The sequence below is a fragment of the Sorex fumeus genome, unplaced genomic scaffold, assembly GCF_029834395.1.
Source record: "Sorex fumeus unplaced genomic scaffold, SorFum_2.1 ptg000050l, whole genome shotgun sequence".
NCBI lineage: Eukaryota > Metazoa > Chordata > Mammalia > Eulipotyphla > Soricidae > Sorex > Sorex fumeus.
The window spans coordinates 1,874,544-1,901,178 of NW_026606107.1; the positions used below are offsets into that span (position 1 = coordinate 1,874,544).

Consider the following 26,635-nt stretch of genomic DNA (forward strand, 5'->3'; position numbering starts at 1 on the left):
GTTTCTCCACGTTTGTTGTGAATGTCTCACCTGAGGCTGGGGGCAGGCGTTTCGGAGACTACTGCTGTGACGGAATTGACCTGCTGCTCGCCACTCATGACATCGTGGGAGGGTATAAGGGCATCCCTGCATGACCATAGGTTGCATCAGAACCAAGGTTCATGGGCGGGTGAGGAAGGGAAACACACCAACTGTTGAGAATAAGCACCTGGAAGAGAAGTCAGGAGATATTTTTTTGAATTCAAGACCAAGAAAATGTCTCTGAACTGCACTTACCCAGAAGAGTCTTGATTTTAAAGTAAATTAGTATTCACAGCTTACTGAAATGCTTGCTCAATTGTTTTTTCTGGCTCACAATGCTTCATAAAAGACTAATTATCAATCAAAAAGGTACTTATTGTTTGCTTATTGTACTTTGTGCTAGGGCCACAAAAATTTCTATTTCTATCTGACATTGCACAGCCTGTAGATGAGTCGGAGGAAATAAGAGATAGGGAAAAGGCAGTTATGTAAGCCGATATTCACAATAAAATGTTTATGTGGCAAATGCTTTCATTTAGGTTTTACTGGATGGTTAGGGGAGCACCATGTGGTGAATTACTAACTACTTGAATGTGTGCAAAGATTTCAGAGAGACTATATACCGGATGAGCCTTGAAGGAAATATATGAGATGAGTAGATATTTATCTATGACACAAACAGAAAAAAAGAGGAAAGGAGCATTCCCAGCCAAAAATCATAAACATGTAAGGCAGATGTCACAAAAAGGCATAATATTTTCAGAGAACACTGACTTCAGCAGGGCTATAGTTTAGGAGGCATATAAACAACAGGACCTGGTTTCTTCTCCACAGCAGTTTACACACAGAAAATAGATGGTGAGAAAATGAAACAATTAAGTATTGTTTTCATTAATAATGGAAGTATTTGGGGCCAGAGTGATAGTATAGCAGGTACGGTTGCCTTGCATGCACTAACATAGGTTTGATCCCTAGCAGCCCTTATGGTCCCCCAAACAGAGCCACGAGTAATTCCTGAGTGCAGGACCCAGGAGTAACCACTGAGAATCACCAGGTGTGGTCCAAAAAACAAAATTAAAAAGAGTGGTGGTATTTATGGGATGAAGGAAGGGACAGATGAGGTGAGTTCTTTTCACTTTAGTCGTGCTAAGGCATGTCTCTCTAGACAAAAGAAGGTTGAAACTAGTCATTGAAAAGAAATCAGATTGCAATTAGGCATAAAAGATAAAATTAAAAAGGACATTTCAAACAGCATGAAAATAAAATGTAGACTGTTACCAGAGAACAAGCTAGGTGCTTTGGGGGAAAATAGATGAGGCTGAAAAATGAGGCTGTGCCCAAATTGGATCATGCCTTGAATGACAAGCAGAAGATTCTAGGCTTTCTCTAGTAGACAATAAGGAAATACAGACACTTTTAAGCAGGAAAGTGACAGGACCAGATTTGCATTTTAGGAATAGCCCTCAGGCTGCCTTGTGGAGTGTTTCTCCCAGGAGAAGAACCCATTGAGAAGTTGTTCTAATGAGCAGCAGTTGTAGTGAGAATGGAATAGATAACATAGCTTTGAGAGAAAATAAATCAAAGAAAATCTCTTCAAAGGGAAAATAAATAAAGATAAATCAAATTATACTGGACTCAGTAATCAATTGAATGTGAAGGCTAAGGAAGGTCAAGGAGACAGCAGTTTCTAATTTGGGATCCAGATGAGTAATGTTGCCAATGGCTAGAGAATGAACAAATTTGGTTTGGTAGGGGATAAGGGTAGCATAATAAGCAATGCCTGAGACATACTTTAGGTATCAGTAGCTAAACTTAGAAGAGAGAGATATGAGAGAAAAATTCAATGTACAAAGCAGTAGACAGACTAGTGAACACATGCAGTGTGATGAGAATTGGTGATAATGATGAAGACTGTAAATGATGAAGTGATACATTTTAGTGCTGAGCAAAGATATGCAAACTCTGATTCAGAAGACACAAACTGATCTTTGATTTATGATGCTGATGATTAAATACCCACCATTTTGTTGTAATTATGCATATCGGAAATGATCATTACAGTATTGTACATCACAGAACCTCAATCAATACAAAGAAATAATTGTTATTTTAGAATATTTTAAAAATAGCTATAATTTTTAGTCTCTAGTTCAGTGCTTTTGAATACTCTAGGTACAGAGTCGCTTCTTAAATTAAAATAAAGTAACTTCTCTCACTAACACCTACAATAGTAGCTGTAATTTCAGTAATTGAAGAGTGATTTACATTTTTTTAATTTAAAAATCTGTGGAAGGGGGCTAGTGATAGCACAGCGGGTAGGGCATTTGCCTTGCACGCGGCCGACCCAGGTTTGGTTCCCAGCATCCCATATGGTCCCCCTAGCACCGCCAGGGATAATTCCTGAGTGCCGAGCCAGGAGTGACCCCTGAGCATCGCCGGGTGTGACCCAAAAAACAAAAAAAAGTACCAAATTATTGTAGTCAGTCCCTAAATGTAATACAGATCCTTCATTCCTCATCCTGCAACAGATTTCCCCAAGTGATTGTTTATGGCTTCACTTTCACTCAGCACCAACATAAAAATTTAGTCATTCAGATAAGATAATATAATATCTAAACCACTTAATCTTCAATACTTGTAAGCATGGCACCCAAACCACAATAACTAAACTTTAAAATGTGCCCTTTAAGAGACAGGCTGAGGGATAGGAGGGAACTTGGGAAAACAGTTGTTGGAGGAAAGTTGACAATGGTAGTGGGATTGGTATTGGAACATAGAATACCTGAAACTCTAGTACAGGTACATTTGTAAATCATGGTGCCAAAATAGAAAAAATAATTTATTTGGGCTGGAGATATAGTATAACATGTAGGGTGCTTGACTAGCTAGTGGTGTGCCCAGCTTTGATGCCTGGTAACCATATGGCCTCCCCATACCACCAGGAGTCATCCCTGAGCACAGAGCCAGGAGTAGGCCTTGAGCACCACTGGGTGTGGTTCAAGCACCAAAAAATAACTTATTTTTAGGTTCCAGAGGGATAGTACAGTGGGTAGGGTGTTTGCCTAAATGCAGAGCCAGAAGTAATCCCTGAGCATTGCTGAGCGTGATCCCCAAATCAAACCCTTATTTTAAAAAAAATATAACAATAAAACAAAATTAAAAAAAAAGAGGAACTTGCCTCGTTTGCTGTCAACCTCCATTTAGTCCTGGCTACATATGGATGGTCCTTTGAACATGGCCAGGAATAATCTCTGTGCACAGAACCCAGATCCTGGAGCACAGCCGGGTATGACTCAAAAGCAAACGGACAAAGAGATAGTACAGGGGTAAGGAGCTCGTTTTACACTTGACGACCCTGGTTCAATCCATGGTGATGCATATGATCTCCTGAGCACTGCCAGGAGGGTTTCTGAGCACAGACATAGGATGAAGTTCTGTACATCTGGGTGTGATGCCAAATATAAAAATTATTGCTATCGGTTGTGACGGGGTGACTGAAACCTCATGGAAAAGGGGGTGTTCCCGGCTCGTCTGTCTTTCACGCCCTACCGAGGTCACGAGTTGCCCCCCACGAGCGGTTCTCCAGCACGGCCATGGCTCCAGAAGTACAAGGACTTAATGCAGAGCCCGGCAGCTTGCGGCAGAAAAGTGAATGGACTATGCCTTAATCCACGCCACCATGCATGCCCGGAAGGGAAAGGGTGTTGCTCCCTTCTGCCTTTCTCCCTCTAGAAAGCAAGATGGCGGCCACCTCAGAGCTTTTTGGAAAGCCAGGTATGAGCCGGTTGTGACGGGGTGACTGAAACCTCATGGGAAGGGGGGCAGTACTGGCTCGTTCTCGTCCTCACACCCTACTGAGGTCACGAGTTGCCCCCCACGAGCAGCTCTCCGGCACGGCCATGGCTCTAGAGCCACAGAAACCAATCTTATAATTATCTGACTCTCGGCAGAAGTACTTCCAGGCTTAATAAGTAAAATATCAAAAACAAAAATTGCACGGCCGCAACTGCGGCCGCGTGACATCATTTGGTTCTTGTAACCAGCTGTAGAAAACAAATTATTTCACAATGCCTTTTCAGCAGGTCTGATTTTGGGGTGTAAACTCTGAATAATAATGGTGTATCTTTTGTCGAAACAAAGTAGATAGAGTGTTAACTAGAATTCACCTGCCTCACAGGCATTGGGAGGGTTGGGAGGGAGGGTATATTGGGGTTCTTGGTGGTGAAAAATAAGTACTGGTGAAGGGAAATGTGTTTGATGATTGCATGACCGAGATTTAAACCTGAAAGCTTTGCAACTTTTCCCACATTGATTCAATAATAAATTAATTAATTAAAAAATTATTGCTATGGATGTGTTATAAGCATGTAGCACTATATTACTGTCCTCCTGTTGTTCATCGATTTGCTTGAGCTGGCACCAGTAATGTCTCACAACAAATTGTGAGACTTGTTGTTACTGTTTTTGGCATATCGAATACGTCACGGGTAGCTTGCCAGGCTTTGCCATGCGGGTGAGATATTCTCGGTAGCTTGCCAGGCTCTCTGAGAGGGGTGTAGGAATCAAACCCATGAGGTTAGCCGGATGCAAGGCAAATGCCCTACAAAAAAATTGCTTTCAGATAGTTTTGCTGAAACACTGGTAATTCAGGTTCTAGAAAAACTGGAAAATACAAAAATCATAACAAAAAAACCTATAGTAGGTTTCTTAATAGGTCATTTATGTATTTATTTATTTCAGAGATAAGGACGACTAATAGGCTTGAAAGCTCAGAATAGTTTATCAATGAAAAGTAGATAGGGGGCAGAGAGATAGTAGAGCAATTAGAGTGCTTGCCTTGCATACAGCCTGAGTTTGATTCCCAGCACCACATATAGTCCCCTGAGCCCTGCCAGAGTAAGTAGATAGATATGCTTTTCATTATTAATTTATTGAGGTAAAATGGTTTATAAGAATGTAAATGTTTGCATGCTTTGGGGATAGATACTACCACATTAAAGTGCCAATAATCATCTACCACAGCTCAAAGACAAATTTAGAAGCACTTCTCATCTCCATTCTATTTCTTTCATCAGAGTCTAAGGTTTTGAATATCATCTATTTTTTCATTTTCTTATATCTTCTATTATTTTTTAAAAGAAAATTAATTTTATTATTTTATTTTTTATTGAATTACCATGGGCTGGAGTGATAGCACAGCGGTAGGGCGTTTGCCTTGCAGCACGCAACCAGCCTGGCCGAGCCAGGTTCGATTCCTCCGCCCCTCTCAGAGAGCCCGGCAAGCTATTGAGAGTATCTCGCCCGCACAGCAAAACCTGGCAAGCTACCCGTGACTTATTCGATATGCCAAACACAGTAACAACAAGTCTCAAAATGGAGACATTACTGAACCCGCTTGAGCAAATCGATGAACAATGGGAGGACAGTGACAGTGAGAGTGACAATCTATTTAAGGAACATTTAAGTTACTTTGTAAATTTAAGTGCCAGTCTCTGGAAATAGTACATTGTTAGATAAAGGTTAGCTGTAATAACTGTTATATACTCTTTCATTGAATGGACATAACGTTAATTTATTTTAATAACACAAGTTGGGGCTAGAGAGAAAGTACAGTGGGTAGGGCACTTGCCTTGCACATGGCTGACCTGGTTCGATCTCTGGCATACCATACAGTCCTCTGAGCACTTCCAGGAGTTATCCCTGAACACTGAGCATCACTAGGTGTGAAACAAACACCAAAAAATAATAACACACAAGTCTCACTATAATAAACAACCTTGTGCACATTTTTGACTCCTTACTTGAAATAATTTCTGAATTAAGAATTACTTAATTTTAGCATTGTAATAAACACCTCAAAATTACCCTGGGAAGAAGAGTTATGTCGAAGTTGGAGAGATAATACAGAGGGCAAGGCATTTGTCTTCCCCATGGCCACTGGATTCGATCCCCAGCACCTCATATCATCCCCTTGACCGCACTGTGTAATTCTGGAGTCCAGAGTTAGGAATAAAGCCAGATATGGCAGAAAATAAAGAAACTCCTGATGCTAGAATGACTATCCTTCACTATTTTCAGTGAGCTCTGTTTTTAGGCCACTGATTGTGGCTTCAAGTTATTTAGCCTCTTTAGATCTTGCTTTGCTAACCTGTAAAATGTTAGCATTTAAGAGATGCCATATATCAAACTCTGTAAAAATAAGCACTGTCCTCCCGTTGTTCATCGATTTGCTCAAGCGGACCAGTAACGTCTCCATTTTGAGACTTGTTGTTACTGTGCTTGGCATAATTAATATACTCTCGGTGCTTGCCAGGCTCTCCAGCCATATATCAAGCCATATATCAAACTGTTTGCATTCCTTGTTTTTTGTTTAGCTTACTGTACTATAGCCTACTTTTGTAATCTACTTTGAAACCTTGAAAGGGTCTTTCTTGATCTTTAATGCTACCTGGTGAGATTGGTAAAGGTAAAGGTAAAGGCCCTCCCGTTGATCGTCGATTTGCTCGAGCGGGCCCAGTAACGTCTCCATTGGAGACTTTGTTGTTACTGTGTTTGGCATATTGAATACTCTCGGTAGCTTGCCGGGCTCTCCGAGAGGGGCGGAGGAATAGAACTCGGGTCGGCCATGTTGGCCGCTTGTAAGGCAAACGCCCTGCCGCTGTGCTATCGCTCCAGCCCGGTGAGATTGACTCACTGAAATTTAAAATGCTAGTTGACAATTGAAGAAACAAGCAAGAATACTTCTTTTTGACCACACCAGTTGGCGTTCAGGGATGACTCCTGGCTCTGGCTGACTCCTGGCTATGCATTCATGGATCTCTTCTGGCAGGCTGAGGGAACCGTATGGGACACCAGGGATCAAACTTGGGTTGGCCACATACAAATCAAGCACCCTACCCACTGTACCCACTCTGGCCCCTGAAGCAAGAGAACTTGGGCCTCCTAACTCCCAGCCAGTACTCTTGTTCTACACAAAAATTTTCCACATACAAAAATATTTCCACATAGATATCTCTTTCATATCCAAAATTACCACCTGTACATACTAATTACCTTACTATTTCCCTTTTAATTAACAGAGTCTGTGAGGATTTGAAGATGATCTGACTTGACAATCAAATGGCTGTGGAAGTAAGGTCTGTAAATTAACAATAACTTAAAGAAAAATGATTCATAGGTGACACAAGACACAGAAATCTATGAAAAGTCAGAGGAAAAAATATATTTTTCAAACTGGAAAGATCTGGGTTATATTTATCAAAGAGATGCCTTTGGGCTAAGGTGAGAGAGCATATTTAGCACAGAGTAGCATGTAAGATGCTTTAGGGGTAGAACTGTTTTGTTGAATTCAACTCGATATCAGGCTGTAACTTTTTTGTAAGAAGAAGTATGCCTTGCATGTACCCAACACTGATTTAATCCCTGGCACCATACAATCTCACATAAATTTCCGGTAATAGCCCTGGAGGCCTCGAAGCACCACCAGGCATGGCTCAGGTGCAATGTAACACTGCAGAGTCCAAGAAACACCACATTCTTGGGCCCTCACAATAAACTGCCAATCAGGTTGGCTAAGAATTGCCAGGAGTGACCTGGGGGCTTCCTGAACATCACTAGGGACACTCAAATAATATAAAGAATACCAAGATTCCAGTATGATGTCAAGATTGTTAGACAATCCTTGTGGAGGATAGATCCGTGTTGGATATCCGTTTCTAACTTATGTATTTTTTTAAACACAGTACTAAGCGTAATGGGTACTCAGTAAATGTTTCTTGACTTGATTTGCTGAATTCAACTCCAGTTAGTTATGTTCAAAGTCCTTGACTTTTTTAGTACCAGTCCCAGAAGCAAGGAGAGAAAGGTTTTCATATATACATATAGACTTACATTTGTGTGAAATGATTAGCACTTTGAACCAAGCTTGAAAAGACAAAATAGTGTAAACAATCTAAATATCTATTGGAAGGGGACTACTGAAATAAAGAAGAATGTAGTCATATAATAGAATTCTAGAGAACCATTAAAAATTACTCTTCATGAGCCAATATGATATTTTAAGTAAAAACAAACCAAAAATAATATGGTTATTCTTTATTTGTGTGAATAAAGGAAATTATGTAAATGGACTACATTTTGAATTATGCGAAATAAATTGAATTATGCAAAATAGTTATGAGCATTCATTGTCTTTTATAAAGGAAACTGGGGGTCAGAGAGATAGTACAGGGGTAAGGCACTTGCCTTGCACACAGCTGATCCTGCTTTGATCTCTGGCACTGCATAATGGTCCTCTGAGAACTACCAGAAAAGATCCTTGAGCAGAAAGCCAGGAGTAAGCCCTGAACAATGCCAGGTGTTATCCTAAAATCAAACAAATGTAATCGAAGCAAACCAAGTGAACAAACAGAAAGAAGACACTGAGGGGCTATTAGAAAATAGTGCCAGGAATCCCTCTATTTCTTTGAGATTATTTCCTATTTTTTCACCTCTGCTTAAAAGAAGAGAAAGAGTATACTCACAAAAAGCATATAAAATACAAACTGAAACCCAAGCACAAAAATTTGTAAGTCTACAACTGTACCTCATGGTGTTTCACTAATAAAAATTTTTTTAAAAGGCATATAAAATATATGTCACTCTCCTCCCGTTGTTCATCGATTTTATCGAGCGGGCTCAGTAACATCTCCATTGTGAGACTTTGTTGTTACTGTGTTTGGCATATCGAATACATCACGGGTAGCTTGCCAGGCTTTGCCGTGCGGGCGAGATACTCTCGGTAGCTTGCCGGGCTCTCTGAGAGGGGCGGAGGAATCAATCCCAGCTCGGGTGGGCTGGCTGCGTGCAAGGCAGCTGTGCTATCGCTCCAGCCCATATAGACCAAACATGATTGTCACTCAGTGCCTCTTTTGCAAACCACAACACCCAAAAGGAGAGAGAGAACAAAAGTGAATTCCCTGTCACAAAGGCAGGGTAGGATGGGGAGGATGGGGGGTGGGAGGGATACTGGGACCCGTGGGGGTGGAAAATGGGCACTGGTGGAGGGATGGGTATTTGATCATTGTATAATTGAAATCCAAGCACGAAAATTTGTAAGTCTACAACTGTACCTCATGGTGTTTCACTAATAAAAATTTTTAAAAAATATATGTAAGTGTACATTACATCATCACTGCATGGAGTGAGAAATAGGTTCTCCACACCTACAAAAGCCTAGTGTCAAAAGAGGAGGTATAGTCTGTATTGTTTGTTTTTGGACCACACCTAGTTGTGCTAAGGAATTACTTCTAACTCTATATTCATAGGTTTCTCCTGTGGTGCTTGGGAGACCTCATGGTGCTAGGGATCAAACCCAGGCCTCCAATATACAAAGCATATGCTCATTTCGTTGAGCTATCTCTCTCTCTCATTGAGCTATCTCTCTCTCTCTCTAGGAAATACAGTTTTTACTGAATATACTTTGCACCATTTGCATTGTGAAGTGTGTGAATATACTAGCTATTTAATAATAGCTACTTTCTCTCTCCTTTCCTACTTCCCATCAAAGAGTTTCCAACTGTTTGATGGAAAGATTAGTATGTCAGCTTTCAATATAGTCAAATAAATAAACTGAATTGTGTGTGTTACATTATTAACCAGGGTGTCTACATTTATCAGATTATTTAATCCTCACAACCACTTTATGATATAATTAATGTGGTTTTCTTTATTGTGCTGATAAGATCACAAAAGTTTAGGGTGAATGAGGGGATATGTGGTAAAGAGCTGTATGTCCCCAAAGACAAAATTTTGTTTTGCTTGCTGCAGTGCTTGGGATCAAACTCAAAACACACATATGCAAGGCCTATGCTCTACTGTTAAGCAACATTCAGGCCCCAGAACACTGATTCTTTATGGTTACACTATTCCGTCTCTATAAATTCTAGAACCTAGACTCTGAGGCACTGTAGTCACTGACCCTCAGAAAGAGGAGAGGATCTTTGGCCATGGGCCACTACGTGGAAACCTAACTGTTGATCAGTTCATGCCACTAATCCCGCAAAGGTGCAAGCAATTAAGACAGGATCTGTGACAAGCCCAGAGCAAACATTATTATCAATTGGGGAAAAATGAAGTCTTTTACCCTAAGATTAGGCACAGACAAGGGTGCCCACTCTTGTCACTCCTGTTCAATATAATTCTGGAAGTACTTGTGATAGCAATTAGGTAAGAAATGGGTATGATCATCCATATAGAAAAGAAAGGAGCCAAGCTTTTACCATTTGCAGGTTACATGATACTATATGTAGCTAATCCCAAAGAACCTACAAAAAACGCTCCTAGAAACAATATATTTGTTTAGTAAAATGGCAGGTTACAGAAATCAATACCCAAAAGTTCACGGCCTTCCTATATACAAATAATGAAAGTGAAGAAAGAGATATTCGAAAAACAATCCTGTTCACAATTGTACCTCAGAAAACCAAGTACCTTAGAATCGGATTAACTAAAGAGGTGAAGGAACTATACAAAGAAAACTACAAAACATTACTTCAAGAAACAAAAGAGGACACCAGGAAATGGAAACACATCCTATGCTCATGGATTGGGAGGATTAACACTATCAAAATGGCAATACTACCCAAAACATTATACAGATTCAATGTGGTCCCTATAAGTATACTCATGACATTTTTCAAAGAAATAGATCAAATATTCTTGAAATTCATATGGAACAACAACCTTCCCCCCCAAGAAATCCTTTGGAAAAAGAAGATGTGAGGTATCACCTTCTCTATCTTCAAATAAAGTGGTAGTAATTAAAAGAGCATGGTATTGGAATAAGGCAGATCAATGGAACAGAGTTGAATATTGTGATACTGACCCTCAAATACATTATCACCTAATTTTGATAAATGAGCATTCTTGTGGAGCAAAAAACCCTCTTTAACAAGTGGTGCTGGGAAAACTGGGCAGCTACATACAAAAACAATGAATTCAGACCTCCCTCTAATATTATGCACAAAAGTCACATCAAAATGGATCTGACCTCAATATCAGATCTGAATCCATAAGTTACATGGAGGAACACATAGGAAGAATCCTCCATGACATGTTTTTCCTTCAAAGACAAAAGACAAAGATCAAGCAAATGGAAGCAAAGATAAGCAAATAAGACTACATTAAACTAAGAAGCTTCTGCACCTCAAAACAAACTGTGACCAAGATGTAAAGACATTCATGGAATGGAAAAAATATTTACCCACTACCTATCAGACCTCGAACTCCAGGCTCAATGGACCCGGGAACAGAGATCCTCTGCCTGCTCCCATCACTCCTGCCAACCTCCATTACCTCCACTACCTCCACTACCCAGCCACCGACACACTCCAGGATGTTTTCCGGACACATCATAAAACACTTAATACATTGTGTAAATGTACCAAAGTTTCTTTAACCAGTCATCTGCTCTTGGGCACTCAGGTTTTTTCCAGATTCTGCCTATTGTAAAGAGTGCTGCAATGAATAAACAATTGCAGATATCACTTGGACTATACCTTTTTGCCTCTCTGGGATATATTCCCAGGAGTGCTATAGTTGGGTCAAATGGCAGATCAAATTCTAATTTTTTGAGTGTTGTCCATACTGTTTTCCAAAAGGGTTGGACCAGCCGGCATTCCCACCAGCAGTGAAGGAGGGTCCCTTTCTCACCACATCCGCGCCAGCATTGGTTGCTTTTGTTCTTGTGGATGTGGGCCAGTCTCTGTGGTGTGAAATGATATCTCATTGTGGTTTTGATCTGCATCTCTCTGATGATTAGTGATGTAGAGCATTTTCTCATGTGCCTTTTTGCCAGTCGAATTTCTTCTTTGCGAAAGTTTCTGTTCATTTCCTCACCCCATTTTTTGCATTCATCTGGGGAACATAAAGCAACAAAAAGGGAGACTAACACCCAGGAATGGCTGAGATTAGTACCAGGAATTTCGCTCCATGAATAGAAGGCCAGCCACACGTTCTAGGTGAAAAGGAAGCTCAGATAGAGAAGAAAGCACCAAATGAAGGGTGTTGTGAGGACCCTCCCAGGGTGGGAGAAGCATGCTAAAAGTAGTCTATAGACCAAACATGATTGCCACTCAATGCCTCTCTTGCAAAACACAGTACCCAAAAGAAGAGAGAGAGAACAAGGGGGAATACCCTGCCACAGAGGCAGGATGGGACGGGGGGGATGGGGGGTGGGGGGGATGCTGGGACCCGTGGTGATGGATGACGGGCACTGGTGGAGGGATGGGCACTTGATCACTGTATAAGTGAAACCCAAGCACAAAATTTGGAAGCCTATAACTGTACCTCATGGTGTTTCACTAATAAAAAAAGGAAAAAAAATAAAACACACTTAAATAAAAAAAACACTTAATACAAGATTACTGCACCACATTTGATTGTGTTGAAATATGGTTTGATCCATGAGAATACCTGCAAGGATGATTAGAGACCACCCTAAAAGCCTCTATCCCTCTCGGAGATCCTGGCAAGCTACTGAGAGTGTCCCGCCCACACAGCGAAGCCTGGCAAGCTATCCGTGGTGTATTTGGTATGCCAAAACCAGTAAATACAATGGGTCTCATTCCTCTGACCCTGAAAGAGCCACCAATATGGCAGCATTGGGAAGGATGAGGAAGGAGAGGCTGATAAAATCTCAGGGCCAACCTAGGCTGCTACAACAAAGAAAGACAAAAATGACTGTCTGTACTTTCAATGCATGTACTCTGGCATCAGATGCATCCATCGAGGACATGATGGTACAAGCGGGAAAGATCAAGTACGACATCATTTGTCTGACCGAGACGAGAAGGCATCAATCACATCACGCCATTTTTGACACTGGGGAAGAACTGTTCCTCGGAATATGTGACAAAAGAGGCGTCGTTGGTGTCAGTGTCCTTCTCAACACGAACTTGGCCATAAACATTGATTCATTCAAATGCCTAACAACCCGAATTGGATGATTACACTTGAATACATGTGGCTCACTGCCGGCAGTTTCTATCTTTGTTGTCTATGCAACAACATCCAATTATGATGAAGGAGAAATTGAGAAGTTCTACATGGAGCTGGAGAAGTTCTATAAAGAAGATCACACCTTCTACAAGATCATTGTTGGTGATTTTAATGCCAAGATAAGACCAAAAAGATCAGCCGAAGAACTCCACATCAGGACCCATGGCCTAGAATGGAACGAATAGGGTGAGAGACTGTCTGAGTTCATCATGTCGACCAAGACCATCCATGGTAACTCACAATTCCAGAAGGCCGAATCTAAACATTGGACCTGGGTGTCTCCCGGTGGATAGTTCCACAACAAAATTGACCACATCATATTCAATCAATGGCCTTGCCTGACTGATGTCGCTGTTGTCACAAAATACCAAACGGGATAGGAACGCCGTCTCCTTCATGCAAAATTCTACTTCACAGAGCGGGGAGAAAGGGCTGCAAAATTTAAGAAGAGAACTCCCATAATGACCACCAACTGGGAACTCTTTGGCACTATTGTGGCAACATGGGAAGATACCATCGTTGACAACATTGACGAGTAGTATGATGGACTGGTTCAGCACCTCCATGATTGTGCGAAGAACGTCGAGAGAGAGATAGCCACAAAAAGATGCCTGTCTTCGAAAACTCTCGAGCTCATTCAACAACGTGACTTGGCGCAAGCCTCAGGCAACCGCAAGCAAATGTCCAAGCTCGCAAAGCAGCACAGAGAAGTGATAAAGGAAGACCTCAAAGAGAGATGAGCAGCAGTGCTGGCAGATGCGGCAAAAGCTGGGAAAAGCATTCACAATGCCCGCCTGTCCTTCGCCAACTACAAGACCAAGACGTCCTGATTGATCTATCACATCTTCCAGAAGGGCAATGGAGAAGATTATCCATGACTTCTACTTGGATCTCTTTGATAGCCACGTCCACTTGCCCACATACCAAATTCCACAGGATGGATATGGTGTTCCCCAAGTTCTCCCTTCCGAAATCCGACACACCATTTCATTGGTAAAGAAGCGAACAGCACCTGGCCCAGACAAGGTCAGGCCTAAACACCTGAAGAACCTGCCATCAGTACTCATCAATACACTGGCTTGGCCCTTCACACGCTACCTGTCTGACTGCAAGGTTCCATTCCAGTGGAAAACCAGCAGGACTGTACTACTGTACAAGAAGAGAGACATCCACGACATTAGCAACTATCGCCTGATCTGCCTGCTGTCTGTCGTCTACAAGCTGTTCACTTGAGTCATCCTGAATAGGATTGGCAGAACACTAGACGAAGGACAACCATGCGAGCAGGCCAGTTTCTGGAAAGGATTTAGCTCAATCGACCATATCCACATGATAACCAAGCTCATTAAGGTTTCTTGGGAGTTTAAGATGCCGCTCTGTCTAACGCTCATTGATTTAAAGAAGGCCTTTGCGGTGTTGGGAAGATCCACCCAGGATGGGAGATGCATGATGAAAGTAGAGTATAGACTGAACATGATTGACACTCAATTCCTCTTTTGCAAACCACAGCACCCAAAAGGAGAGAAAGAACAAAATGGAGTGCCCTGACACAGAGGCAGGGTGGGATGGGGGGAAGGGAGGTGGGAGGGATACTGGGATCATTGGTGGTGGAGAATGGGTACTGGTGGAGGGATGGGTACTCAATCATTGTATAACTGAAACCCAAGCACAAAAATTTGTAAGTCTACAACTGTACCTCATGGTGTTTCACTAATAAAAAATTTTAAAAAATAAAGAAGGCATTTGATTCTGTTGAGACTGAAGCAGTCATCGAGGCCCTAGCCAAACAGAGCGTTCAATGTCAATAGATCAGGATCCTCCATGAGCTGTATTGTGGATTCACTACCAGGATCTCACCATTCTACAGAGAGATGATCATTGACGTCAAGAGAGGGGTTCGGCTGATACCATGTCACTGAAACTCTTCAGTGCCACCCTTGAGAACGTCATGCGACAACTGGAATGGGAAGTAATGGGAGTGAAGATAGACGGTCGGCAACTAAACCATCTCAGCTTCGCTGATGACATCGTTCTTATAACACCAAACATCAGCCAAGTGGCACAAATGCTGGCCGACTTCAACAGTGAGTGTGGAAAGGTCAGACTACAGCCGAATCTCACAAAGACAATGTTTATGAGAAACGGTCTCATTCCTGACGTTCTGTTCACTCTCAATGGGATGAACATCTCCGAATGCAACAGTTATGTGTACCCAGTTCGAGAAGTCAACATGACGAATGACCTGGCACCTGAGTTGCGCATTAGGAAGAGAGCGGCTTAGAACGCCTTCAAGAGCGTCAAAGAAATAGCTAAGAGGATGAAGAACCTCCTGCTCTGGGTACATCTCTTCGATTCCACTGTTCTTCCTGCATTAAAATATGCCCCAGAGACCTGGTCCCTACGAAAACAGGATGAGAAAGCTATTTGGGTCTCCCAAAGAGTAATCAAAAGAGCGATGCTTGGAGTATCACACTTCACTCAAATGAGAGAAAGAATCCAGAGTTTTGACCTCTGTTGATGGTTAAGAATCAGGGACACTGTCTCATTTGCCAAGGCATCAAAAATCAGATGGGCTGGACACGTAGTGAGATTTGGAGACGACCGCTGGACTAGAGCTATTACTGACTGGATTCCATGGGATTCCATGGGATGTCAAAAGATCGTGTGGCCGCCCACCTATGAGATGGTCAGACTTCTTCATCAAGCCCCTGAATGATCGGTTTGAGGCTCTTCATGTTCCTAGAACGAGCAGACACCTTTGGGCTACATTAGCAAGCGACAGGGACGAATGAACATGTTACTGGTGCCCGCCCAAACAAATTGATGAGTAACGGGATGTCAAGTGATCAAGTGACCCATCAGATAAGGGTCAATATTGAAGATATATAAAGCACTGGTAGAACTTTACAAGAAAAAAATCCAACCTCATCTAGAAATGGGGAGAAGAAATGAAGAGAAACTTCCTCAAAGAAGAAATATAAATGGCCAAAAGTCACGTGAAAAAATGCTCTACATCAGTAATCATCAGGGAGATGTAAATACTAACAGCACTGAGATATCTCAATCACATAATCTGGAACACATCAAAAAGAACAAGAGCCATTGGTGTTAGTGTGATAAGGGCAGAAAGGGACACTCCTTCATTGTTGGTGAGAATGCCAACTGGTCCAACCTTTTGGGAAAACAATATGGCAATTCCTCAAAATACTAGAAATCAACTTTCCCTACGACCCAGCAATACCACTTCTGGGAATATATCTCAGGAGCCCAAAAACACACAGCAGAAATGCCATCTGCACTTCTATGTTCATCACAATTCTATTCACAACAGCCAGAATCTGGAAAAAACCTGAGTGCCTTAGAACAGATGACTGGTTAAAGAAACTATGGTCTATCTACTGCTGTCAGTGACATCTTTAGCAAAGGACAAAAAAAGAATTACTTCTTCTTCCTCACATCTGTATACTAAACTTCAGTAGGAGAAACTAATAGCTAATGGCTTAGAGAATGCAGACCACTTCATTCATTTTCCATAATGTGCTACAATGTTCTTTCACCCAAACAGTGAGAATTAGGGTATTAAAGGTTATCTTCTATACATCATGCTCTTACAATTTAAATAGAAATCATATTTTCTGGGGAAGGGAAAGCCAAGAAGCAATAAGAATAGAAAATGACCCTTACTGATTACTTGTAGATGCTAGATACCACAATAAAAATAATCTAGGTGTAATACTTGTTCCCAATCTGTCCTTTTCCAAAAAAGAGTTCTTTACCTAGGAAGTGCCATCTACCTAAAGGTCTGTAGGTCTTTATTTTTCTTTTCCTTTTTTTTCTTTTTATTTCTTATTTTAAATTATGTTCATTTTAGTTTTATAGTCTCTCTTAAGATAACACTCTAATTCAAAATATTTTTGTGTGAAATTTTGGCAATCTTCAAGTGATTCTCTGATGTTATCCTAAGCCTTCGATAGACACAATTTTGAATAGGCAATCTATAAGGGTTACCCAGTGTCAGAGACAGGATGTATCAACATGGATTGGTTTAATTTCAAGGCATATCTTAAAATATTTAGGTAAAGGAAGCGAATGTTGAATTAATAGCAAGCAATATGGACTGAAGTGACTGTCCTGCTGTGGTTTAAAGAAAGTTGGGCTAGGGATATGGTTCATCAGTAGAACACATACTCAAATGTGAGGCTCAGTAGTTAGTCCCTTGTACCTCCAGGGCAAAAAATCAAAGCAGTCTGGCTGCATTAAAAATAAGAATTTTAAATATTTGTCACCTAAAATTGTAGATTGTTTTTGCATGTTATACTCCCAGCAAGCTACCAAGAGTATCCCACCCACACGGCAGAGCCTGGTGTATTCGATATGCCAAAAAATAGTAACAATAACAGGTCTCATTCCACTGACCCTGAAAGAGCCTCCAACCTGGCATGTTGGGAAGGATAAATAAGGAGATGCTGCTAAAATCTCAGGGCTGGGATGAATGGAGACGTTACTGACGCCCACTTGAGCAAATTGATGAACAACGGGATGACAGTGATACAGTGACACAGTGATGGTCTATCTACACAATGAATACTATGCAGCTGTTAGGAAAAGTGAAGTTATGAAATTGTATATTTTGGATGGAAATGAGGGGCAGGTATAGAATGATTGCACTCATTTATGGAATATTTAAAAAACATAATATGAGACTAAGACCCAAGAACAGTAGAAACCAAGGGCCAGGAGAATTGGTCCATGATTGAAAGTATGCCTCAAGTGATAGGAGAAGGCAGTTGGGTTACAGAAGGGACCACTATGACAAAGATAGTTGGAAATAACCACTCTGAATAAGAATTGTGTGCTGAAAAATAAAGGAACATGATAACTTCTCAGTATCTGTATTGTAAACTTCCTAATATATATATATATATATATATAGAGAGAGAGAGAGAGAGAGAGAGAGAGAGAAGGAGAGAGAGAGAAAGGGAGAGAGAGAGTGAAAGTGCAGGCCATAGAGACAGGCTGGGGGGTAGGGGGAGGAAAACTGGTGACATTGGTACTGAGAAATTTGTACTGATGGAGAGATGAGTGGTGGAACTTTGCCCGCCTGAAACATGACCGACCTGAACAGTTTCTTAACTGTGTATCTCATGGTGATTCCATAAAAAACACAAGATCTGATAACTTTGAAGCACCCAGAAGGCCAAATCCTAAGGTCATTTAAATGGCCTCTCTAAGACACCTTGAAGTAAAATTCTGGTCAACACTCTAATTTTGACCTCAGAGCTTTCCCAGTTTCCTAAAACTCAATAAGTGCTGTTCTGAATGGATGAATAAAATTCACCTGTAAACTGAAAAAAATCTAGGAATATTTTGTAGAAAGACTTGCAGAAATGTATGAGGTTGTCCTCCATATTACGAGGAGAAACAATAAAATGCTTAATTGACTCATATGTTCATTACCAGACATCTGATTAACTGGGCTACCTCAGAGAGAAGGAATGGCATATATAGATTCTGTGTAGGCACAGTTTGAAGGCACAGACTCTGAGACAGGATGCTCAGTTTTGCATACTGCCTCTATACTTATCAGCATAAATTGCACAAGTTTTCTGGCTATACTGTGCTTTCATCTTGGCATCTGTAAAACAAAAGACCTAATCTATTTGAACAAGTTAATTCATAGTTGTGGTTACATTTAGCATGCACTCAAAAAAAAGTGGTCTCTGTTTTACAGATCTGGAAATTGAAGCAAGGGACCCAAAGAGGCAAGGCATGGGCTCTACCATGGAGTGGAACCCTCCGTTCTTAAGTGCTCACATTTATCTGTTATTGTAACCACACAGAATGGAATATTATTCACTATTGAAACTAATTGGTCTGTATGCATTCAAAAACACATGTGGAAGATATGTATTTTAGGTGATATAGAGAAAATGTCAAAGGAGAACTTCAATTTTGTAAAAGCCCTTCAAAACACTTTAGTGTGAGGATCCTCCCAGGAGGGGAAATGCATGTTGAAAGTAGACTATGGACTGAACATGATTGCCACTCAATGCCTCTTTTGCAGACCACAACACCCAAAAGGAGAGAGAGAACAAAGGGGAATGCCCTGCCACAGAGGCAGGGTGGGAGGGGGGGTGGGGCAAATGGGCACTGGTGGAGGGATGGGTATTTGATCATTGTATGACCGAAACTCAGGCACAAAGATTTGTAAATCTACAACTGTACCTCATGGTGCTTCACTAATAAAAAAGAATACTACCTCTAATTTAACAAAAAAAAAACACTTTAGTGTGTGCATGCTCAGATAGAAAGCCTGAAAACACACACAAAAGTTCTCTGTGACATTACTTCTGAGCAGTAGTATTGAAGGTAATTGTCCTTTTGACTTTATATGTGTGTGTTTCACAATAAGCATATACTGGTTTTTTATTATTGAAAGAAGAAATTTAGAGATTTCTAAATCATGAGATTATGAGAGGCTCTCTCGTCACACAACCTTTCTACCTGACAGTCTGGTACTAAGACAACACACATATGTCATTAGCATTAATCCTTGTTATGTGTTCCTAAAATAATCCCTTTATTAGTCAAAGTTCAAAGTTCTGTTTCAGATGATCTTATTTAATGAATAGATCATGGAAAAAGATTGTGAAACTGGTAGGGACCTTAGGGCCTCATTTATTTACGCCAATCCCCTCACTTACAAAGGGAAACAATGAAATGGGTTCTTGAAAAGTTAGCTGTTAAGCAATTTTGGGTAATAAAACTTGTTTTTACTCAAAAAAGTAAAGGGTGCAGTCCCATTAGAGACTGTTTTTTAATTTTTTAATTTTATTTCCATAAGGTTGTTCGTATTAATTGATTATATTCAATATTTCAGCACCAATCCCACCATTAAAGCTCTCCACCACCGTTCAATCGTTCAAAATTTCAAAATTTTCCACCACCGTTCAATCCTGCCTGCCATAGGAAGATCTAGATAACTTATTTTCTATTGCTTATTATGAATATCATAAGAGGTCGCATGGCCGCAAAAGTGAATGCACACTCCTGGAATTCTGAAATTGTAAATCAATGGGGTTCAGAGATATCTCTGTAGGGAGCTAATCTATTTTTAGATTCATTTGTGAGTCTCTAGATCAAGTCTGGTAATGCCCTTAAATATGGCCTGGAGGCATTTCGTGGGCCTGACAGCCAGGACCCCAAGGGAATCAGGAGATGGGAAGGGAAGAACTGTCCCCACCACTGCCACGTGACCTGCAGTCTTCAGTCCCTGCTCCTGCATACCTGGGTTTTTCACTAGAGAGATTTTTATTATCAATGAATGTCATACATATTAAATCTTTTCTCATTTGGTTTTGGGCCACACCATGCAGTGCTCAGGGCTTCATACTGGCTCTGTGCTCAGGAATCACGCCTTATGGAGCTGGGGTTGGGGTGGGCATGTGGGGTTCTGGAGATCAAACCCAGGTCAGCCACGTGCAAGGCAAGCACCCTACCCAATGTACTATCACTCCAAATCACATACAAAATCTTTATATACTGCTGATACGAGTATATGTTAGTAAAGAATTTTTGAAGAGTTTTGACACCTCCCAAGGGAGGAGATATTTATATACATGATAGGAAAATATCCTCCTAGAAATATACCCAATAGTAATAATCACATTATAATATCTACACAATAATGATGATAGTTATACACAATGGAATACTATGCAGGTGTTAGGAAAGATGAAGTCATGAAATTTTCTTGTAAGTGGATGGTCATGGCAAGTATCATGCTAAGTGAAATGAGTCAGAAAGAGAGTGACAGACATAGAAGGACTGCACTCATTTGTGGAATATAAAATAACATAATATGAGACTGACACCCAAGAAGAGTAGACACAAGGTCCAGGAATATTGCTCCATACTTGAAAGCCTGCCTAATGAGCTGGGGGAGAAGGCAAATGGAATAAAGAAGGGATCACAAAGTCAATGATGGTTGGAGGGATGGATCAGGATGGGAGATGTGTGCTGAAAGTAGACAAAGGACCAAACCTGATAGCTTCTCAGTATCTGTATTGCAAATCATAATGCCCCAAAGTAGAGAGAGCCTGGAGGAAATTGTCTGCTATAGAGGCAGGAGGAGAGATGGGATGGGGGATACTGGGGACATTGGTGGTAGAGAATGTGCACTGGTGGAGGGATGGGTTTTCAATCATTGTATGACTGAATCTCAAACATGAAAGCTTTGTAACTGTATCTCACAGTGGTTCAATTTAAAAAAAAGAATGATGATAGCAGTCTTAACTGTGAGGCAGTTAGAAACAGGCAAATGTCCATAAGTAGCAAAATGGATAAATAAAAAAAAATATAAATAAATATTCCATTATTAGATGAACTGTTGTTTAATAGAGAAACCCGAGTGAACTAGAGCCACAAGGATGAATTTGATAAATATAAAATTGAATAGGAAAAAAAATACTGCAGAATACATATCATTGATATACATTTTGAAATGTATAAGGTAGTTGCATATGCTGATTAAAGGCACATATACATGTAGTTAAAGTAAAAATAAATATCTGATAATAATAAACACCAAATCCAGGAGAGTGATCACTTTAGAGAGAGAGAACTTTAATTACAGGATACACAAGAGGTGAATTCTACTGGTGATAATTTTTGACATTTTTGAGGGGGTCACACCCAGCAATACACAGGGACTACTCCTGGCTCTGCACTCAGGAATTACTCCTGGCAATGCTCAGTGGATAACAAGGGATGCTGGGGAATGAACCCGGGTTGGCCATGTACAAGGCAAACACCCTACTTGCTGTACTATCACTCAGGCTCCACTAGTGATATTTTTTTCTTAAGCTGGATGGTGGTTATCCTGGTTTTCACAACATAATTCTATTTCTGTTGTTTTGTTTTGGGGCCCAATTGTGTTCAGGGTTTATTCCTAGCTCTGTGCTTAGGAGTTACCCTGGTGATGCTCAGGGGACCATATGTGGTTCTAGAGATTTTACCCGGAGTTGCAGCTGCTGTAGACTGCATGCAAGGTGAGTGCCTTATCTCCTGTACTTAATCTCCAGCCCCTATGATATAATTCTTTACACCTATTCTAAGCTATAAGACATTTTTATAACACATGGCTACAAGATGCAATAAGTCTGATGCCGAAAGGAAAATTAATAATTTTCAGATATAGAAATATATTAAAAATGTATAAGATGCAAAGGCTGAGCTCAAATGACAGGATTATTCCTTAAACCTGCTGTATTTCCTGGAACTAGTTTTACAAAAGGGAACCTGCTAGAGAAGCAGCAGTTGCATGCAGGCTGCACTCTCTCAGATATTTATTGACTATGAAAAACAATTTGATTAAACTTTTAAATTTTTCACATTTAAAATTACAGTGTTGCAGAGAAAGACAAATACCACATTGTTTCTTTCATGTGTGGAAGATAAAGGAAAAAAGAAAACAAACAAAGCAGAGTAAAATCTTTTGATTCAGAGAATAGATTGTTGGTTACCAGAAAGGAAAATAGGTGAGGAGTGAAATGGGTAAAGGGGAGGGGGGCAATTGTATACTAGTGGATAGAAACCAGTCTTTTGGTGGTGATCATAATATACTGTATACAGATGTATAAATATAATACTATGCATCTGAAGCTTATATAATATCATAAACCTATTTTATTTCAATAAATTATTTTTCTTTTTGGGACATACCAATCTGTGCTCAGGGGCTAATTCTGGCTCCAAGCTAGCTCCTAGAAGTACTGGGTGAAATATGTGTTTCTGAGGATTGAACTTAGGTCTCCCTCACGCAAAACATGCCCTCAGTCTATTGAGCTATCTCTCTGGCTTTCCATAAAAAATTTAAGTACTCTCTATACTAACCTCCCAAGAGGTGTTCACAAAACCTGAGATTCCCTCCTAGAAAGTCTTAGTCAACTGGGCCAGAAATTCAATGCAAGGGATCAATAATACAGCACTACTCAGGTCGTGCAGTGTTGGAATTACTGGAGTCACCCTAGCAGTGGTTTTGGAAATCCAGGGCTATACTCACCAATACTTGGGGGACTGTGTGGTGTCAGGAATTGCAACAGGGTCAGCTTCGTGCATGGCATATGCCTTACCCCAGTACTATATCTCTGGCCTGGGCTAGATTATTTTATGCTTTTTGTATCTTATGTTTTTAATTCATGTCTCCCTCCCTCCCTCCCTCCCTCCCTCCCTTCCTTCCTTCCTTCCTTCCTTCCTTCCTTCCTTCCTTCCTTCCTTCCTTCCTTCCTTCCTTTCTTCCTCAGTACTCAGAGCTTACTCCTGTGTGTATGCTCAGGGATCACTTTGGGCAGTGTTCAAAGGACCACATGCGATTCTGGGGATCTAACTCAGGCTTAGCTGTATGCAAGCTAAACACCAACACCTTAAACCCTGTACTATCTCTCTGTCCCCCACTGTGATAATTTATTCATGCTGGCTTTTTAGTAAAAATTCTCAAGACTTCATATGCAGGATATTAAAGTGTTTTCCTTGAAGAAAAAGTGTCCTCTGCTTAAATAAGTCTATGATATGCAAGTTCATTTTTCCAGCTAGCTAAAATAGAACATTTATTTTATTTGTTTTTGTTTTGTTTGGGGGCTACAGTGAGCGTTACTAATGGCTTACTCTTGAGGACTCGGAGTACCCTATAGTGTACTACAGATTGAACCTGGTTTTACAGTGTGCAAGGCAAGTGCAAGGTACACATTATTTCTCTGGTTCACAAAATTGAATATTTCAATTTGTTAATATATATGTGTATGTGTGTTTAGGTTAATATATATTTTCTGGCATTCTTTAATCCAGAAAAAGAAAATAGCCCATCAAATATATCAAACAGGATGTTCAACTTTCTGGTAAAAGGACAAACCTTTACTTGATTAAACAAAATTAAACTGAGGGAAGGATAAGATTTTTAATCAGGAGAACTTGTGTGGTGTGTGCCTCTATCTTTTTGTAAATCATAGCAAATCTACAACAAAACTTGGATTTGTCAACATAAAAAACAACCAGAAACCCCAATGAAAAAAGTTTATATAGCAAGGTACAAAAGGTGAATACCCAGGCAAATAGAATAAAAAGAAACCTTATGATCAAGAGAGAAACCTTGCCAAAAGGCAAGAAGGTACAATAAGGAAGAGATCTGCAAAGTGTGGAAATTTTTCCTGGGAAGAGGAGGGTTGCACGAGACACCTGGCATACCAATCCTATGATCCCATACTTACCACACTGGGACAGGTGGCAAGAAATGATGGAGTATAAACAGGGTTCAAAGACATTGGCAAGAATGATTGAAACAACCTCTCTCAACCTTGCTGATGACCACAGTGGTGGATCTGATTTTCCACAGTAATAGACACTAAAGGCAACTCCCTGAGAACTCAACTCGCCCCTTGCAAATGCGTGAGTTAGCTGAGGGATGAGAGACAAATACATGAGTTAGCTGAGGGCTGGTTACTCTTGATGACTAAAAGACCTAGGTCCTGCCAGCCCACATCTGACTGTCCTACCGACAAGAATCATCCTGCGGGGCTGGAGCAATAGCACAGTGGGAAGGGCATTTGCCTTGCACGCGGCCGACCCAGGTTCGATTCCCAGCATCCCATATGGTCCCCTGAGCACCGCCAGGAGTAATTCCTGAGTGCAAAGCCAGGAGTAACCCCTGGGCATCGCCGGGTGTGACCCAAAAATCAAAAAACAAAGAAGAAGAAGAAAGAATAATCACCCTGCGTTTCTCCCCAAACATAGCCAATTAGCAAGGGGCCCCCACTGCATGTTGGGCTCCATTGCAAGGCCAGAACCATTCAGGCTCTGCTCCCAGCCAGTCCTTGTCACCAGCTCATTCTAAGATGGGATCCTCAGCCAAATACCCACATATGCATGGCCAAAGCAACTTAATGGCTGTGGGTCATAGCAATGCTGAACTCATGATCACTGCTGAGGTCTGCTCAAACTAACATCACTGCATGGACCAGATACTGCAGAGTTCGCCAGGTACACCTGACTTCAGTGCCACAGCTCATACCAGGCACTCACAAGAGAAAACTACCATAAATCATCTCCAAGGCTTGTTCAAACTTGGTGGCACAGCCATGGTCAGGCACTTGTATCTGCAAATTCCCTGGTCGCCATCAAGGCCTGCTCAACAGATATCCACAGACCCTTGAAAAGCATCAGATAAAATGGGAAGATGGCAGACTCACATACACAGATGAATCAAGACAATAGCCTGAGAAAAACTACAGATTTGACAGAGCTATGCAGACTGACTGAAGAAGATGTAATACCAACAGTCCTAATGAAGATATTCACTGAAATGAGATCAATGGAAAAGCACTATAACAAAGACCAAATATTATAGAAAGTTCAAGACAAGTGCAAACAGAAAACATAGAGCTAAAATATATAGCCAAACTGAAAAATGCAATAGAGGTCTTGGGGAATGGTTGCATGTTTTGCAAACATTGAAGCAGGAAAGTTAGAAGCAGAAACAGAAAACTAGAGGCAGGACTTTTAAGTGACTCATTATTGGAGCTGAACAAAGATGAATAGGTGATAAACCACAAAGGTATGACAAGAACAGAACAAGTACAAAAATCTGATTAGGTTGCTTGTGTAGGAATTGGATCACAAGAAATGGTCATTAAATGTCTATATAAAACTTAAATTGTATTAATCACTAATTTTACCAAATAGTGTATATGTTAGCAACCATGTTAGCAACCACTGTGTAAAAATGATTGTGGAGAATAAAACAACATAACACCTAAGGGTAGTAGCTACATGGGACAGGTAGATTGCTCCACAGCTGGAAGCCTGCCTCATGAGCAAAGGGGAGAAGGCAGTTCGAATAGAGAAGGGATCACTAAGAAAATGATGGCTTGAGAAATCGGTTGGGATAGGAGATGTGTGCAGAAAGTAGATAAAGGGCCAAACATGATAACCTCTCAGTGTTTGTATTGCAAACCATAATGCCCAAAAGTAGAGAGTATGGGGAATATCGTCTGCCATGGAGTGTGGGAAAGGGGGAGTATACCGGGGATATTGGTGGTGGGGAATGTGCAATGGTGGAGAGATGGGTGTTTGATCATTGTGTGATTGTAACCCAAACATGAAAGCTTGTAACTATCTCACGGTGATTCAATAATATTTTTTTTAAAAATAAAGGTGTCCCTATAAGCATTGTAACTGGACTGGAGTGATAGTGCAGCATTTAGGGCGTTTGCCTCGTACATGGTCGATCTGGGTTTAATACCGGCATCCCATATAGTCTCCCCAGCACCACCAAGATTGATTCCTGAGTTCAGAGCCAGTAGTAACCCCTGAGCATTGCCAGCTATGACCCAAATAGGTGAAAAAAGAAGCATTGTAACCTGTAACTAGCCTATAAAAGCGCTTTGTGAACTGTGTTCTAGGCTCAGCCCTTTTGGTGAAAAACAGGTTATATCTGCATGCATAAATAAGATTGGACCTCCATCTTACTTTTCTAATGTCAATTATTTGTTAGTCAGATTTCTGTAACAGCATGATGCTATGA

General features: G+C 40.8%; 1 protein-coding gene across 1 annotated transcript in view; it reads right to left on the reverse strand.

Annotated features, from left to right (window-relative positions):
- Positions 1-26,635, reverse strand: part of DRP2 (dystrophin related protein 2) — a 73,345-nt gene that overhangs the window by 40,370 nt on the left and 6,340 nt on the right. The window contains exon 2 of the mRNA XM_056124110.1: positions 31-208. Coding sequence (XP_055980085.1) covers positions 31-147 — 117 coding nt within the window. The 5' untranslated portion in view covers positions 148-208. The remainder of the gene's footprint in view (positions 1-30; positions 209-26,635) is intronic.